Source organism: Crinia signifera, chromosome 4, assembly GCF_055691185.1.
Source record: "Crinia signifera chromosome 4, ASM5569118v1, whole genome shotgun sequence".
Classification (NCBI taxonomy): domain Eukaryota; kingdom Metazoa; phylum Chordata; class Amphibia; order Anura; family Myobatrachidae; genus Crinia; species Crinia signifera.
The window spans coordinates 275,579,593-275,598,588 of record NC_139220.1 but is presented as its reverse complement, the minus strand read 5'-3'; the positions used below and the strand labels follow the sequence as shown (position 1 = coordinate 275,598,588).

Here is an 18,996-nt window from a genome sequence, read left to right as displayed (position 1 = left end):
GAACACTGCTCCTCGCCTCTTTGCGGGGAGTTCAAGTGTTGTGAGCCCCGGCGGCCACTAGATGGCGTCCAATGGGGCTATGTTCGGGCATGCATAGCCACCAGTCTATTGTGGTTGTCAAGATCAGGGCTAGCAAAATGTCTTGAAGAGTACTGTATGACCTTTCAGGCCACAGCTGGGTGATAGAATGTATACCAGGTCTATACATAATAAACAACAGAGGACCTCCTGCCCCGTGCAGCTGGGTAGTGTCATGTGATCAGATAATGACACCTTTTCTAGTTACCCAAATAATGTACAGTACCGGTTACAGTCTAGCAACAGTCCACTTTAATGTCTTCTAAATGCTGCATCTTCTCTAGAAGTGGGATCATTTTGAGTACAACATAACAAAAATAAACCCTTAAATGTATAAGGGGAAGAACGTGTAGTTAGTATCAACATAAAAGTTATTGATTTCTGATAAGATCAGTGGGACCTCTCACAACCTGTACTGATGGCATCTCCCACCTCTATGTCGGTTTGTTAATTCCCTTATTTGTTTTATCACTGTTGTTTCCAATTGTAAAGCGCAACGGAATCTGCTGCGCTATATAAGAAACTGTAACTAAATAAATAAATCTTGTACCCAACATGCTTGCGCATCATCTTCCCAAATGCCTCCCCTCTGCTGGATGGCCTGTGGCTCTGAGGGCACTCAGTCCTAAGTGTGGTGGTCTCTCTCACTATTATAGCTTCCCATTGGACAGAAATACATCAACTGCGCATCCTGGTACATCACCTGTGCATCCTCACTATTACCGTGTGACATTCATAATACATCCATAAACTCATAACACACATTTTAAGTGACAACATATGCGAAACTGCATTACACTGGAAAAATTTGGACCCTCCCCCATCATATTCCCTTCTGTACTCCCCCCCCCCCCCCAACCCGCTTTTATATCAGATAAAATCCAATACAAGGAAAATGAAAATAAGTAATTTCACTACATGAGCAGCCAAGTGTGTAATTCCCTAGACAGCGAGGTGGTAATAGTATGGATAACATGCGCGTAAGAGCTGTTATCTGTAACACTAACCTAAAAAACAATATAATTGCTGTGTCTGTTCTGAAGTAATCTTAATAGCCATTAATGGGTAAGGAAGGAATACCTCCCGGGGGGGTTCCGCTGGCAGTTCTTTGCTGTAATGAAGGATAATCTGCGTTTAGAAAAGGAAGACTCTGAAACCCAACTGTTTCTACCACTGGATACTGGCGGATGGAGCAAAGTTTAAATAGAAACCTGAATTATTATTTTTTTTACTTAAGTTGGTTATTTTTATCATGAAGTTTAACCTCGACAAGCAGAGAAATCTGCAATTTATTTGGTTGCATCACAGATATTACTGATTCGAAACAGATATGTTCGGCAATGGTATCCCGGGTGAGTTTCCCGCTACAAAAGTGTTAGTATTCATATTGTTGTACTATTTATATTGCGCACACATATTCCGCAACGCCTTAAAGAGAATATTTGTCCTTTCACACCATAATCTGCCTGGTTTAAAAACTATTTTTCCTACCACATGTACACGCGCGCACATTCACGTTACGGTTACATTTTTATTGGAAGCCAAGTAACCTACCAGTATATATTTGGTTTGTGGGGTGAAACCCACACAAGCATGGGGCCAAACCCTACACCATTAGGGTCATGATGGTATTCAAACCCATGACCTCAGTATGTGGATGTAGTAATGATGAGCATTACACCATCTGTGCTGGCGATACAATGCAAAGCTGAACTAAACCAATACAACCCTGTCACATGGGAGCAATTCAGTTGCTGCAAACACCTTCATGAGCACCAGAATATCATCCGACACTGGTGTCCCCTTAATGTTTACAAGGATTCCCGAAATGTAGGACTAAAATCAGTAAAGGAACTTGTAACAGCAGAACGAAAAACAGGACTAAATGCATTATCAGCTGTGATGCTAGGTGACCAGGCAGGGATCTCTGGTATCTAGAGAGCTAAAATCAAAATTCAATACTTTGTTTCCCAGTTAATACATACTAAATCCTCTATTAACACACTGGGCGACTTTGCCCAGCGTGTATGGACAGCGATGATGGTAAAAATCGCAGGGCTAAAAATCGCTGATACACACTGGGTAATTTTTGCCTGTCTTGGCGATTTTCCCTAGGGTGGACGACTTTCCATAGAAGGACGTTACGGAAAGCCGTCCAACCTGTCGCTCATCTGCTGGTAATACAAGTAGATGAGCAGCGGACGCCGGCGGCGATGCGGGAGCTCGTATCAGCACTTACCGCTGAATGGCTTTTGGGCTGAAAGCAGCTCAAATGGCAAAACTGAGCTGCTCTCAGCTGAAAATTGCCCAGTGTGTATGGGCCTTATTACTATACTAGTAAGCCGGCTCGAAGCAAATGATTTGAAAGCTAGTCTGCTATTTTGTGATTGCCTGTGTTTGTACATGTGACACAGAAAGAGATGTAGTTTCACGCACTGCCAACAAATGGCAGTGTTTCAGAGACAAATGGACACTAGACATTATATATATATATATATATATATATATATATATATATATATATATATATATATATATATATATATATATATATATATATATATATATATATATATGTATATATATATATATAACCTGCTAGTAACAAGGTGACTTACCCTAGTCTTACAAAAATGAGCCTCAAAATGGACATCCTCTTCAAAGTTCAGTTCAAAGACTTTTTTCACCTTCTTGGTTTTCTGCTTGTCACCAACAGACTCAACTGAGAATAAATGAGAGACTGTATTTACTGAGTCAGAGCTGACTACCAGGCATGGGGCACAGATCAGCACTTACCTTTCTGTCGAGGCCGGAAGCGCCAGTGTTCCGGTCCTGCCCACATGGACATGGTGCGAGGACTGAAGTAAGAGTATTCTCCAGGGCAAGAGGACAACTGGAGGCACATGGTACCTATGTCAGCCTCCCCGATCTGTGTAATCTGTGACCTGGGGATAAATGATCAAACTTCAAAAGATATATATGCATGACAGATAAAGTGGAGAGAGATAAAGTACCTTTAATATTTCAATCCAACCCTGTAACGTGGCAGATTGGCGGGTACTTTACCTCTCTCCTCTTTATCACACCTGGCACATCTGCCCCGGGGTATAGAAATTCCATGTCCGTTTGCTTTACAGAGAATTCTCTGCTAGAGTAGCCTAGAACGTGTCCTAGCACTACCACATCCCATCCCACATGCATGCATTCACTTTAGAGACATTGCTAGATTCAAGCTGATTCTGGACAATAAAGTGCCATTTAATATAATCAGCTGTATGTAATAATGTGAGACTATAATGGATGAGGAAACGTTACCCCTTTCTCTCTGCCCTGCAAGCTTCACGCTGTTCTGGAAATTCCCCCAGATCTTCATTCCCATCACATACGTCCGCATCAAAGTCATCCATCTCCTGGTCTGCGGGCTCTGGGCCATCGTTTTCCACCTCTGCGTTAATATCAAAGGCATGGTCGCTTTCCTTGTACTTCTCAGTTAATGAGAAGACAGACTGCAGAAAGAGTTTTGAGGACAAAGTGTTATACAGTTTGTGCAGAGAGAGTTAGATTTGGGTAAGTTATTTTGTTTCTGTGCAGGGTAAACACTGGCTGCATTATTTTTACACTGCAATTTAGAATTCAGTTTCAACATACCCCACCCAAATTCAACTCTCTCTGCACATGTTACATCTGCCCCACCTGCAGTGCACATGGTTTTGCCCATTTTGAGAACACATTTGTACTGCAATGAGATCTGAATAAGGGCCTATAAACTGCAAAACGTTTTGCAGTATGTCTACCACATATCCGTACCTTATCCCCCCTCAAGTGAGACACCCTCTGTCAAACCATATGCTTACTACTTGGTAGAATTTAGAACTCCTTTCAACTGGTAATCCACCTTTCTAGTTTATCAAGGTTTTTAGCCCAAACAGGCGCCCCTTCTTTTTATTTTTTACATTTACATTGATTTTTATGGGGGTGAGCGTTTCTCTGCCTCCATTTTCTCTTTTATGTATGTTCTTATACTAATATTTTATTATCTTATAAGTAGTTTAAATATACTTACAGTAATTATATTATGTAATTACTTCTAATTACATGGTATGTTTGTGCAGTAAAAAAAAAAAAATAGGTAGCAGCTTCTCCACTCAGTAGAAAGCTCTATTCCTCATCTCTCCCAGTGTCCCTGCCTCAGTAGTAGCAGGGAAAGTATTCCTCATCTCTCGCAGTGTCCCTGCCTCAGTAGTAGCAGGGAAAGTATTCCTCATCTCTCCCAGTGTCCCTGCCTCAGTAGTAGCAGGGAAAGTATTCCTCATCTCTCCCAGTGTCCCTGCCTCAGTAGTAGCAGGGAAAGTATTCCTCATCTCTCCCAGTGTCCCTGCCTCAGTAGTAGCAGTGAAAGTATTCCTCATCTCTCCCAGTGTCCCTGCCTCAGTAGTAGCAGTGAAAGTATTCCTCATCTCTCCCAGTGTCCCTGCCTCAGTAGTAGCAGTGAAAGTATTCCTCATCTCTCCCAGTGTCCCTGCCTCAGTAGTAGCAGGGAAAGTATTCCTCATCTCTCGCAGTGTCCCTGCCTCAGTAGTAGCAGGGAAAGTATTCCTCATCTCTCCCAGTGTCCCTGCCTCAGTAGTAGCAGGGAAAGTATTCCTCATCTCTCGCAGTGTCCCTGCCTCAGTAGTAGCAGGGAAAGTATTCCTCATCTCTCCCAGTGTCCCTGCCTCAGTAGTAGCAGGGAAAGTATTCCTCATCTCTCCCAGTGTCCCTGCCTCAGTAGTAGCAGGGAAAGTATTCCTCATCTCTCCCAGTGTCCCTGCCTCAGTAGTAGCAGTGAAAGTATTCCTCATCTCTCCCAGTGTCCCTGCCTCAGTAGTAGCAGTGAAAGTATTCCTCATCTCTCCCAGTGTCCCTGCCTCAGTAGTAGCAGTGAAAGTATTCCTCATCTCTCCCAGTGTCCCTGCCTCAGTAGTAGCAGTGAAAGTATTCCTCATCTCTCCCAGTGTCCCTGCCTCAGTAGTAGCGGGGAAAGTATTCCTCATCTCTCCCAGTGTCCCTGCCTCAGTAGTAGCGGGGAAAGTATTCCTCATCTCTCCCAGTGTCCCTGCCTCAGTAGTAGCAAGGAAAGTATTCCTCATCTCTCCCAGTGTCCCTGCCTCAGTAGTAGCAGGGAAAGTATTCATCATCTCTCCCAGTGTCCCTGCCTCAGTAGTAGCAGGGAAAGTATTCCTCATCTCTCCCAGTGTCCCTGCCTCAGTAGTAGCAAGGAAAGTATTCCTCATCTCTCCCAGTGTCCCTGCCTCAGTAGTAGCAAGGAAAGTATTCCTCATCTCTCCCAGTGTCCCTGCCTCAGTAGTAGCAAGGAAAGTATTCCTCATCTCTCCCAATGTCCCTGCCTCAGTAGTAGCAAGGAAAGTATTCCTCATCTCTCCCAGTGTCCCTGCCTCAGTAGTAGCAGGGAAAGTATTCCTCATCTCTCCCAGTGTCCCTGCCTCAGTAGCGGGGAAAGTATTCCTCATCTCTCCCAGTGTCCCTGCCTCAGTAGTAGCGGGGAAAGTATTCCTCATCTCTCCCAGTGTCCCTGCCTCAGTAGTAGCAGGGAAAGTATTCCTCATCTCTCGCAGTGTCCCTGCCTCAGTAGTAGCAGGGAAAGTATTCCTCATCTCTCCCAGTGTCCCTGCCTCAGTAGTAGCAGGGAAAGTATTCCTCATCTCTCCCAGTGTCCCTGCCTCAGTAGTAGCGGGGAAAGTATTCCTCATCTCTCCCAGTGTCCCTGCCTCAGTAGTAGCGGGGAAAGTATTCCTCATCTCTCCCAGTGTCCCTGCCTCAGTAATAGCAAGGAAAGTATTCCTCATCTCTCCCAGTGTCCCTGCCTCAGTAGTAGCAGGGAAAGTATTCCTCATCTCTTCCAGTGTCCCTGCCTCAGTAGTAGCGGGAAAAGTATTCCTCATCTCTCCCAGTGTCCCTGCCTCAGTAGTAGCAGGGAAAGTATTCCTCATCTCTTCCAGTGTCCCTGCCTCAGTAGTAGCGGGAAAAGTATTCCTCATCTCTCCCAGTGTCCCTGCCTCAGTAGTAGCAAGGAAAGTATTCCTCATCTCTCCCAGTGTCCCTGCCTCAGTAGTAGCGGGGAAAATATTCCTCATCTCTCCCAGTGTCCCTGCCTCAGTAGTAGCAGGGAAAGTATTCCTCATCTCTCCCAGTGTCCCTGCCTCAGTAGTAGCAGGGAAAGTATTACTCATCTCTCCCAGTGTCCCTGCCTCAGTAGTAGCAAGGAAAGTATTCCTCATCTCTCCCAGTGTCCCTGCCTCAGTAGTAGCGGGGATAGTATTCCTCATCTCTCCCAGTGTCCCTGCCTCAGTAGTAGCAGGGAAAGTATTCCTCATCTCTCCCAGTGTCCCTGCCTCAGTAGTAGCAGGGAAAGTAAAACACTCGGTGATGGCTATTCTAGACAGGAATGGCTCCCTGAGCTCTTCACCTTGTCAAGAACAAATGCAATACAAGGGAAGAATGCAATACAAGAGAAGTGCAGTACTTTGTTACATGTATCTAGTGCCTTGTACAAACGAACAGTATTACTGGTCTGCACACTAAAACCGTGCACACGCCCGTGCTTGTAGAAGGCTGTGTCTCTGTAAAGCACTGCGATTTGCTACATAAATAATCAAAATCAGACTTTGGAGGCAAGTTTAGTTAGCAACCAAGGACAGCAGTTCAGCAGACAGACTTTGAATGTGACTTCGGCTTTATCTAGAGAACAATTAACTTCAAGCCAGCCATTCACATATGACAGTAATTGTGTAGGCAGTTCCTTTTTATATTTTTTGAGCATTTTTATTGAAGGTTTTTCAATAACAAAGAAACAAAAAGAGGAGAGACAATACATAGCAGAGCTAGTAACTAGCAGACTGAGGGAAATACACAAGCACGGTTAAATTAGGAGGCATATATAAAATCGCTGTTGAATGTTTAATATAGTGATTAAATGGTTTTGAGCCCTGGGCGCACTGTGGATGCAGAGAAATCCAACATTGTTAGAGGTAGCAACACATTGAGACCGATAGGACACTTTGTTTTCTCCTACACAATAGTACCAGACATACAGGCAGCCGCAGTATGGTGATATAACTACTACAAAAGGTATACAGGAGCGTTACCTCATCTCTGACATCACCGCCCAGCTGCATCAAGCGGAATTTAGCCAGTGAGGGGCACAGCGGATGCTTCTCTACACAGGTCACCACAAGTGCTGCAAAAACAGAGAACATAGCATCAATTTTTATAATTCTCCATTTTTATTTTATTGGGAAAACATTTCCTTAGAAACACAAAATAGGTAAATATGGTAGCGACATACGTTTCAGTTCAGTAATGTCCACAGACTCAGGAGCTGGAGGTTTTTCCTCTTCAATGGTGGATAATGGGATAACGTAATTGTCAAAGTGCAGCTCACTGTGGTAATCGGAACAGCGGAGTGTGCTGAGGAAAACGCCCACAGTGCTGCATTCATCAAATGAGGCAGCCGCTTTCTGGAAGAGGGGGTCAACCTGCAGGTAGATTTCAGAAAAAAAAACATCAGTCAGCTTTGGCAGGACGGGCAGCATTTCCCAGGAGACACCTCAGCCTGCAGCAGCTTTTCTAGCAGTATACAGCAGGCCTGTTATCACACATAATACACTGGTGCCATAATACAACAGCAATTATTCAGAGAACCTTAATAACTAGCTGTATAATGCAGTAATCAGTCAACTATCACACAAAGCGGGTGGCAGGTCAACCATTATTCGTCAACACATGAACAAAAAGTAAACATACCTTAGGACGACGTGGTCAAAGAGTCAACACATGCAAGAGGTTGCCATGAAAAAGGTCAACATTAGTTTTTTTTTTTTTTTTTATTCAAAACGGGTGGTTTTCATACTTTACTATCCAAGCAGTCACATTCAGGTCTGGTCGCACGTGACCAATGTTAGCGCTTTGCGCATGCACACACGGCAAACAAACTTTGTGGGCAGAGGGCGGGGGAAGGGGCTGGCTATTAGCATATGGGAATGCCTAGCGCTTCATGGGCATTTGCATGCTAATGAGCCCATGACGGACATGCGGGGGGCGGGCAGCTGACATCACCGGATTTTAGCTGCCCGCCCACTTCCCACCGATCGTACACGCATATGTAAGGTTACTCAGAGCAACCTTACATATGCCTGCTCCTTCCACATCTTTTGATGGTCAGCGACCATCGAAAGATGTGGGACGGTCCCAGTGACATGCGAATGGATGTTTATGTAAAACATCCATTCGCAGCCATTGCGAACGTACGTGACTTGCGAATGGTGGGCTAGTGTACCACCATTCGCAGTAATTATACCACAAGCTTCCACACACACAAATCATCAAATCACGCCCTGATAGGAAAACTTGATGGCTAAAGCTGGGTACACACCAAAAGATTTATCTGTCCAATATATCTGGTGTGAACAAATATCTGATGATGTATGGGAGCATACTGGTCTCCAGTACACATGCTCCCAAACACTGGAAAACTAATATGGTCATTCAGACAAATAAATACAAATTTGGATGTAAAAGAAATGTATCCGAACAATCGTTGGGGAGCGAATGGTTCATTGTTATATACAGATGGGGCTTTTCGTGATCACAATGGAAACTCCCACTGAAATATGAATGGGGAAACTAGTGAATTCTATTTTTTGATTAACAAAAAAGTAAATGAAATTACCACAATTTACTTATTTATTTAGCTATTTATTTGATTAATGCATTTGCCATCTTATAATGGCAGTTTTGATTTATTAAAACAGTACTTGTGTAGTTTCATGGTGGCGGGCTAAGCTACGTTTTCAGTGTAGGCCAAGCTACGTTGTCAGTGTAGCCCAACGGCTGCCTAGCGTAGTGTCCCAGCGGCAGCCCTGCATAGTCAGCGTAGTGTCCCAGCGGCAGCCCTGCATAGTCAGCGTAGTGTCCCAGCGGCAGCCCTGCATAGTCAGCGTAGTGTCCCAGCGGCAGCCCTGCATAGTCAGCGTAGTGTCCCAGCGGCAGCCCTGCATAGTCAGCGTAGTGTCCCAGCGGCAGCCCTGCATAGTCAGCGTAGTGTCCCAGCGGCAGCCCTGCGTAGTCAGCGTAGTGTCCCAGCGGCAGCCCTGCGTAGTCAGCGTAGTGTCCCTGTCAGGCAGCATAGTCACCATACTGCGCTGGTGGACGCCGGCGGAGAGGCGATTATGCGGGCACCGGCAGAGAGGTGCTCCATCTGCCCGAGACGCACGTGAGGTGACGCGGTACACGTCCTCCTGACCTGTTCATACCCCCACTATCCACGTCGCTGGCTACGTAAGTGCTGCCATGAAACTACACAAGTACCATTAAAACTAAACACAATTGTCCTTTACTAGATTATTCTCCTTGTTGACAACCAGGTCATACTAATGGGATTGCGCAGCACTTATCTTTAATGAAATTGAAAAAAGCTACAGGAGAGATGGATCCTGCGCTGAATCTATGTTATAATAGTATTTTTATACATGATCTTTGATCTCTATTGTGTACATATATCGGATGGGATCTAAGTAAGTTACAAATATGTGAGGCGCAGACTCAAACTCACAACTATATTACAACACACAAAAATACACAGTAACAGGAGTTTGCTAATGGCACGAGATTCCAGAGATTTATATAGTGTTATATTCAACCTTTAATATTTAACACACAATAGAGAACCTCTTAAGGGGCATAAACATGGGGCGATTTTAACCCCATTTCTAAGGAATGCGAATAGATCGCTGTCCCTAAAAAACAAGTCAGCCTTAGAAGACAAGCGAATCATCCATCCTACACAATTCTGTAGTATGCTGGATGGAAATCTGATAGAAGAACAACATTTAAAGATTGGAGAATCCAAATTCCTAGGGGACCAAACACCAGGTAAGGCTAGAACTACAATCTGTTGCTTTATCTGAAGTTCTCCCCTATTTTCATTGCAATACTAAAAAGGGGGAACAACAGGGTACAGTTCTGACACCAATGAAAGGTTTTGGATAATTTGCACTTTACATATAGTTTTCATTGATTTATTACAATGGGGTGTATCAATGATTTTTACGAGCAGTGACAGCGAGCAGGTGAAAATCGCTTGTTTTCGGCGATCCCTGCCATTCAACCCCCTCGCCGGCTGCATTGAATACGGCCCAGTGTGTAAAGCTGTTAAGAGATCAGCCACAAACAATTAAAAAATGTAGAACTATAAAATATTTAAGAATCTGAATTTTGTTTTCCAAAAAGTGATATTTTTCAATTCATCAAACACAACCAAGGATTCTTACATTTGATGGTTTTCATTTTCAAGAGTTTTAGTTGGAATGTTAGATACTGTAGAACGCACAAGTGGAAGGCAAGTTTTGTTTTTTTTGGCAACTAAAGTTTGATTAGATCTTCTCTACTTTTCAAAACATCTAATAGCCAATATGCTCATCTACTCTCATTTAAGCTAAACTTAACACTGTCCTTGCTAATTACTTCACTGTACACACACGTATTCTATGTACACACCAGACACGTAAACGACAAAATGTCATCAATGATTTCCCTTAAACTCCCAGACAAAATAAGCATGTATTGCAAAGCACTTTTTTTTCTCAAATAGACAAAACCATGCTGTGCTACAGGTGGGGCAGATGTAACATGTGCAGAGAGTTATATTTGGTGGGGGTATTCAAACTGAAATCTAAACTGCAGTGCAAAATAAAGTAGTCAGTATCTACCCTACACAGAAACAAAATAACTCCCTCAAATCTAACTCCTGCTACACATGTTACATCTGCCGTACCAGCAGTGCAGCATGGTTTTGTCAATTTTAGAAAAAAAAAAGGGGATTTTGGTCCTACCTGTAAAATCCTTTTTTCTGAATCCATGGTGGACACTGGGACAGTGGGGTGTGGGTGGAGCTTCAGCTACAGGCACCAAGAAGATTGACAATGTTTTTGTGCAGCCCAGGCTCCTCCTCCTCCACGCCCCCTACAGGCTTCAGTTTGTTCAACAGCTTATCCGCAAGGAACAGGAAGAGGAAGAGAAAGGAAAAAAGGAAACCTAGCTATCGTGGAAGTGTAAGGTTCCAGAGAGTAACGTATACACCCAGATTAGTGCGTTAGGGTGGGCGCCCAGTGTCCACCATGGATTCAGAAAAAAGGATTTTACAGGTAGGACCAAAATCCCCTTTTTTCTATCATACCAATGGTGGTCACTGGGACAGTGGGACGTCCCAAAGCTGTCCCTTTACGGGAGGGGACGCACCTGAGCTGCACTGAGGACACGGCGCCCAAAAGCAGAGTCTGCTGAGGCGAACGTGTCGAATTGGTAAAATTTGATAAAGGTATGAGGTGAAGACCAAGTGGCTGCGCGACACAATTGTTCTGCAGAGGCTCCCTGGTGAGCAGCCCAACTGGCCCCAACCGAACGGGTGGAGTGGGCCCTGATGGAAGAAGGGACTGGCTTATTTGAGGATAAATAAGCCTGTTTGATTGTTAACCGCAGCCAGCGAGCCAACGTCTGCTTTGTTGCAGGCCAACCTCGCTTGTTAGCATCATATAAGACAAACAACGTCTCAGTCTTACGAATGCTTTGTGTTCTGGAAACATAAACTTTCAGAGATCTCACAACATCTAGAGAAACAAGTTCCAAAGAGTCTTCCAACGGAGAAAACGCAGGTACAACAATGTCCTGATTAATATGAAACTTGGACACAACTTTTGGAAGGAACTCCTTACGAGTCCGCAAAACTGCCCTGTCCGAATGGAACACTAAATAAGGAGAAGCATGTGACAGGGCTGATAGGTCTGAAACCCGCCTGGCCGAGGCTATAGCTAACAGAAAAACAACCTTCCATGTTAGCCACCTGAGATCTATTGACTCAAGCGGTTCAAACGGAGGATGTTGTAGAGCCGATAAAACCACGGTTAGATCCCATGGTTGAATTGGGGGTATAAAGGGGGGCTGAATGTGGAGGACCCCCTGCAGGAATGTACGGACTGCCATCCGTGCGGCCAGTTTCCTTTGAAACAGTATTGAAAGGGCCGACACCTGAACCTTTAGAGAAGATAGCTTGAGGCCTAAATCTAGGCCTGTTTGCAAAAAGGCCAGGATTCTGGCTAAACTAAACTCCCGCGGGGTGAGGTTTCTTTCCGCGCACCAGCCGAAAAAAGCATTCCATACTCTATAATAGACTCTGGAAGAGGCTGGTTTTCTTGCTGCGATCATGGTCTTAATGACCGGTAAGGAGAAACCTTTTGCTCTTAGAATTTCCGTCTCAAGAGCCACGCCGTCAAAGAAAGGCTGTGCAGGTTGGGGTGAAGGCATGGTCCTTGTGACAGCAAGTCTGGACGGGCTGGTAGAATCCAGGGAGGTTGAATGGACATTTCCTGAAGGTCTGTGTACCAGGCCCTTTGAGGCCAATTGGGGGCCAGAAGAATTGCTGTGGCATGCTCCTGCTTGAGGCGCCTGATGATTCTTGGAAGAAGGGCTACAGGAGGGAATATGTAAATCAGGGAGAATGGCCATGGGGCTGAGAGCGCGTCCACTAGGCAAGCTTGTGGATCTCTGGTGCGAGCCCCGTAACACTGGAGCTTTTTGTTTGATCTCGAGGCCATGAGATCTATCTGTGGGAGTCCCCACCTGGCCACCAGCTCCTGGAAGACTTCTTCGTGGAGAGCCCATTCTCCTGACTGAATGTCTTGGCGACTTAAAAAGTCGGCCTCCCAATTCTGGACCCCGGGAATGTGGACCGCTGATAAGGCCATCAGATGGCGTTCTGCCCAACTGAGGATCGAGGATACCTCCCTCATCGCCGCTGAACTTCTGGTCCCTCCCTGGTGGTTGACATATGCCACCGCTGTGGCATTGTCTGACTGAACCTTCACTGGTCTGGAGTGAACCAGTGGTCCTGCACTCTGTAGAGCCCTGAGGATCGCCCTTAGTTCTAGAATGTTTATAGGGAGTTTTGCTTCTTCCCCTGACCACCGTCCCTGGAAGGAGTGTTCTGCCAGGACCGCCCCCCAACCTCTGAGGCTGGCGTCCGTTGTCAGGATCATCCATTGGGGGATGACAAACTGGCGTCCCTTTTGTAGGTTGTGTGGAGTGATCCACCAACTTAGGGATAGACGCGTCTGCCTGGATAGAACAAAGGTCTGTGTTTTGAGATTTGTTCTGGAGCGGTTCCAGTGGCGTAGCATCTCCCTCTGGAGCTGACGGGAATGGAACTGGGCAAATTCTGCCATGTCGAAGCATGACACCAGCTTTCCTAGGACCTTCATGCATTGATGTACTGAGACCCTGCGCTGTTTCAAAAAGGAGAGTAGGAGATCTCCTAGAGCCACTCTTTTGTCCTCCGGAAGGAATACCTTTTGGGCCCTGGTGTCTATCAAGGCTCCCAAGTGCACCATCCTCTGAGATGGGGTAGTGGTGGACTTCCTCCAGTTTATGAGCCACCCGTGCCTCTGAAGGAGGGACACTGTGAGCTTGAGATGCCTTTGGAGAGTCTCTTGGGACTGGGCTAAGATCAGGAGATCGTCCAGGTATGGTAACAGACGTACCCCCTGGGTCCTGAGTGTTGCTGCCATTACAGCCATGATCTTTGTAAAGATCCTCGGGGCTGTTGATAATCCGAAAGGCAGTGCAACAAACTGGTAGTGGCAGTCCCTGATCGCGAACCTTAGGAAGCGCTGGCTGTCTGCCCTTATTGGCACATGCAGGTAAGCATCCTGGATGTCCAGGGATGCTAGGAAGTCCCCTGGTTCCAGGGCCTGAAGGATGGACCTGAGAGACTCCATCCTGAACCTGGGTACCTTGAGATACTCGTTTAGTCCTTTTAGATTGAGGATGGGTCTGTAAGATCCGTCCGGCTTCCCTACCAGGAACAGGCTTGAGTAGAAACCTGTCCCTCGCTGAGAAGGCGGGACCTGTATTATCACCCCTGCTGTTAGCAGGGAGCCTACAGAGCTGGACAATGCCCTTGCTTTCCCCGGGTCCAAGGGGGTGCCTGTTGTGAAGAACCGAGCTGGAGGGCGACCCTGAAAGGAGAGGGAGTATCCCTGAGCAATTATGGTGTTCACCCACCTGTCGGTGGATGTGGCTTGCCAAATCTCGGCAAAAAACAACAGGCGACCGCCCACCGGTAAGCCCTGGTGAGCCGCCTCCCCCTCATGCTGCGGGCTTGTCTGTCTGCTTAGGGGCCTGACGGCGTCCTGCCCAGGACTGTTTTGGCTTGGAGGCCGAAGAACGCTTTGTAGAGGGCTGAGCTCTCGAAGAGGGCTGACCCCTGGGCCTCCCCTGAGGTCGGAAGGACCAAAAGGACTGGGATCTTGGCTTTGCTGGTGCTGAGGGCAAGAAAGCCGTTTTGGACGTGGCTATTGTGGTTACAATCTTGTCCAACTCGGGGCCAAAAAGGACCTCGCCTGTGAAGGGCAAAGCTTCTAGGGCCCTTTTTGACTCGGAATCAGCGTTCCATGTACGCAGCCAGAGAGCGCGCCGAGCTGCTACTGATGAGGCTGAAATTTTAGAAGACAACGCAGCTGCATCCACTGCTGCCTCTTCCAAATATGTGGCGCCTTCTCTGATTAGGTCTACTGTGGATAGCAATTCAGAACGCCTTGTACCTGAGGTAATTTGATCCTGCAGACTGTCTGCCCATGCGCCTATAGCCTTAGCAACCCATGCCGAGGCCATGGCCGGTCTGGCTGAGACTCCTGCATTGGTGAATACTGCCTTGAGGCAGTGTTCAATCTTCCTATCAGTGGGGTCTTTAAGAGAAGCCACCGTAGGAATGGGAAGGGTGGTTGCCTTTACCAGGCGAGCTACATGTGCATCTACCTGCGGGGGAGTCTCCCACTTCTGCCGGTCTGCCTGTGCAAACGGGAAGAAGGAAATAAGGCGTTTTGAAACCAGAAACTTTTTATTCGGGTGTTGCCATGCTTCTGACAAAACTTCCTCTAAATCTGAATTTGAAGGGAAGATGGCTAATTTCTTCTTCTTCTTTTTGAAGTGAAGGGCGTCAGGCGCTGAGGCTTGGGAGTCCTCTATGTTAAGGGACATCCTAACCGCTTTAACTAAAGAATCCACCCTGGTTTGGGTCATTCTTTCCTCCTTATCAGGTTCCTCTAAGTCGACATCATCATCTGTGTCGACCATGTCCTGGTCAGCTATGTCATCACCAGAATCTGAGTTATGGGCTACCACTGGCGCCTGAGCTCTGCGCTTAGGTGGGGCCCTCAAACCTGATTGTAAGGATGCCGACACCTGAACTAAATCCTGAATGGTGGAGGAGAAACCCTGCACCCAGGCAGGTTCAGGTATCACAGCGGACTGTGGGGGCTGAGATGACTCCCTGGATGCAGCTAACTGTGACGCTAACTCTTTCATGGCAGATGAAAGAGTGGAAGCCCAACTGGGCTCTACTGCCTGTGGGACTGAGGGGCCCCCCAGGGGGTCCTGTGCAGAGCAGCGCTCACACATACCAGCCTGGTCTTGCACAGAGGAATAATTTTCCTTACAATTTGTACATGTGTACGCGTGCAGCTTAGGCGTTTCCCTGACAGGCTTAGCTTTGGAAGGTTTCTGTGACATACTTCACAGAATTCACAAACACACTAATGCAATGAAAAACACAGTGTATACTATCACCCTCTGACACAAAAAGGATATTCAGATGGGGGACAGAAAGCAAGACACGATACTCTCTGACCAGCGCTAATATAGTGTGGTACAGAGGGCTGCTGAAAAACCTGGTCCTGTAGCGTGTAGAGGAGCAGGAAAACCTGGTGCGCTTCTCCCTCAGTGAAGTCCTGTAATGGCGCTTACTGTACGCTGCGAGGGCGTGGAGAAGCTGAGCTCAGGCGGGAAACAGTGACTGCGCCCGCTCTGAGAGTGGAGGCGGGGAGCTGTGGATTCGGCCCGCCTCCACTGGAACCAACAGTGCCCTGCGCCAAAATGGCGCTCCACAGCGCGGCATCCTGGTGGTCTAGTGGCCGCGCAGAAATAACTGGGTGCCACTGCCAGGGTCACCGGGCTGCACCATGCCCTGGTGACATAGCTGCTAGCGGTGTGCGCCGCGAACGGCTGTCCCTCAGAGGGACCCGCTTACCTGTGGGTGGGTGCAGCTTCCTCCGTGTCGTGAGGAAAAAACGGCAGGTCTGGCTGTGAAAGTCAGCGTGCCGTTTCCATCCACAGGGGAGCAGCGCTGCTGACGCAAGCTGTCTCCCAATCTTGTAGAAAAAATAAGTTAAAAATATGATGAAAAGTCTGACAGGGCACGGAGCCCTGTCCCCTGGTACCTGTGCCTTGAGGCACCAAGAAAAAAAACTGAAGCCTGTAGGGGGCGTGGAGGAGGAGCCTGGGCTGCACAAAAACATTGTCAATCTTCTTGGTGCCTGTAGCTGAAGCTCCACCCACACCCCACTGTCCCAGTGACCACCATTGGTATGATAGAAAAAAACAGTTGTGAGGGGACACTGGGGCTCCCTTTTACTTGATCACTGTTTACGCACAACTGTAAGCATGCCACTGAAAGCAGGAGAGCATGGACTATGGGCATCAGGTTTACATTTGGTGGGTTTGGAAAGCATTACATTTCCATGGTTTTGTAAATCATGGAGTGTTCATTCTAGCACCCACCATCTTTGAAAACCCATGCAGTTCCTCTTCCCTGCCTGGGGTGTCACTGTCAGCTGTGGTGTTCTAGCACAGGTCTGGTTTGCATACCAGTGCTGATATACAGACCACACTGTGCTAGAAGCACTACAGCAGACAGCGACACTACATGGATATATAATGAACACTTCATCCCCTAATTGCAAGTTATGCAGTGCTATCTTTCGGCAGGAACCAGCAGAAACTCAGTTCCTGAACCTCATATTAAATATGATCAGGAACTGGGTTCCTGAACCTGTTCTGGGCCAAAATGTACATTCTATAAGATAAGTTTTATTTTAAAGTCCCCTGTGAGTGCCTTCATTTCTACATACAATATATACATCTCTCTTTCTATATATTTCTTTTTAAACCCACCCCCGGAGTTCCTGGACATATTTTTCCAGAAAAATAGTACTGAAATGATGTATATGCTCACACTTCATTAGGGTAATAGTAATGCATAGTACCATTGCTTAATACCCTTACCCCCAGCACTGCCTGCCCATAACCCCTCCATGCCATCAGTGCAGCCCTACCTGCTGTCTACTCTTCCCACCTTCATACCCCAGCACTGCCTGCCCATAATCCACTTCTTGTCCCCTGTACTGCTATCTACCCTTACCACCTTCATACCCAAACAGTTCCTGCCCATAACTCCTCCATGCCACCAGTGCTACCCTACCTGCTGTCTACTCTTACCACCTTCATACCCCAGCACTGCCTGCCCATAATCCACTTTTTGTCCCCTGTACTGCTATCTACCCTTACCACCTTTATACCCAAACACTTCCTGCCCATAACCCCTCCATGCCACCCTACCTGCTGTCTACTCTTACCACCTTCATACCCCAGCACTGCCTGCATATAATCCCCTCCTTGTCCCTGCTATCTACCCTTACCACCTTCATATCCTAACACTACCTGCCCATAACCCCTCAATGGCACCAGTGCTGCCCTACCTGCTGTCTACCCTTACCACCTTTATACCCCAGCACTGCCTGCCCATAATCCCCTCCTTGTCCCCCGTACTGCTACCTACCCTTACCACCTTCATATCCTAACACTTCCTGCCCATAATCCCCTCCTTGTCCCCCGTACTGCTACCTACCCTTACCACCTAACACTTCCTGCCCATAATGCCCTCCTTGCCACCAGTACTGCCCTACCTGCGGTCTACCCTTACTACCTTTATACCCCAGCACTGCCTGCATATAATCCCCTTCTTGTTACCCGCACTGCTATCTACCCTTACCACCTTCATACCCTAGCACTTCCTGCCCATAATGCCCTCCTTGTCACCAGACCTGCTGTCTACCCTTACCACCTTCATACCTCAGCACTGCCTGCATATAATCTCCTCCTTGTCCCTGCTATCAACCCTTACCACCTTCATATCCTAACACTTCCTGCCCATAATGCCCTCCTTGCCACCAGTGCTGCCCTACCTGCTGTCTACCCTTACCACCTTTATACCCCAGTGCTGCCTGCCCATAATCCCCTCCTTGTCCCCCGCACTGCGATCTACCCTTACCCACAATTATCACATGGAATAAGGTGATTAGTACAACATCTGCCCCTAAGTTACTCTCCTTTGGATAACAAGCAGATAACTCACTGTAACAAAGCTCTGCACCACTATAAAGAAACCACATAAGCTCTTACTACGGCACACTGACGGGAGAGGCAACTGTAGTGAATGTGGTTGATAAGTGCTAAATGCAACTTCTTCCGACTAGCCTATCGCTCCTCCTAACCTTTTTTGCTCCTCCTATCCTGCCTACCCTACCCCTCCATCCGTTACTGCTTATCCTACGGTTTTTCGTTCGTCCACCCACCTCCTTTTAGTCTGTTAACTCTTATGAGTAGGGTCCTCCTTCCTCACGTACTCACCCTACCTCTTTACCTCACCAGCGCTCCTGCCCTGTTCTTCCCTTCCTCTACTTCATCTTCAGTCTCCTCGACAATTTCGATACCTACTTCAGAACTGATGCTGATTTTACATCTACCAGCTATACCCTATTTATGCTGTATTTTATCAACACACCCTGTACGTTACCTTGTAATTTGTTTGCTATGTACAGCGCTGCGGACACTTTGTGGCGCCTTATAAATAAACAAACTACTACTACTAAAAGCCAATAGGTTGCTAAGGGCAACTTCTCCACTTTTTTATTTTAGAAAGTTTAATAATTGTCCCGTTAAGTTTGATGTTAGGCTATTAGTATATGTATTCCT

General features: G+C 46.8%; 1 protein-coding gene across 4 annotated transcripts in view; it reads right to left on the bottom strand.

Moving 5' to 3' along the window:
- Positions 1-18,996, bottom strand: part of NCAPH (non-SMC condensin I complex subunit H) — a 49,187-nt gene that overhangs the window by 5,181 nt on the left and 25,010 nt on the right. For all 4 annotated transcript variants that reach the window (XM_083184601.1, XM_083184598.1, XM_083184597.1 and 1 more), the window contains exons 7-11: positions 7,424-7,613; positions 7,224-7,315; positions 3,394-3,584; positions 2,875-3,023; positions 2,697-2,800 (exon numbers count right to left, since the gene is read on the bottom strand). In XM_083184601.1, the coding sequence (XP_083040727.1) occupies positions 2,697-2,800; positions 2,875-3,023; positions 3,394-3,584; positions 7,224-7,315; positions 7,424-7,613 (726 nt within the window). The remainder of the gene's footprint in view (positions 1-2,696; positions 2,801-2,874; positions 3,024-3,393; positions 3,585-7,223; positions 7,316-7,423; positions 7,614-18,996) is intronic.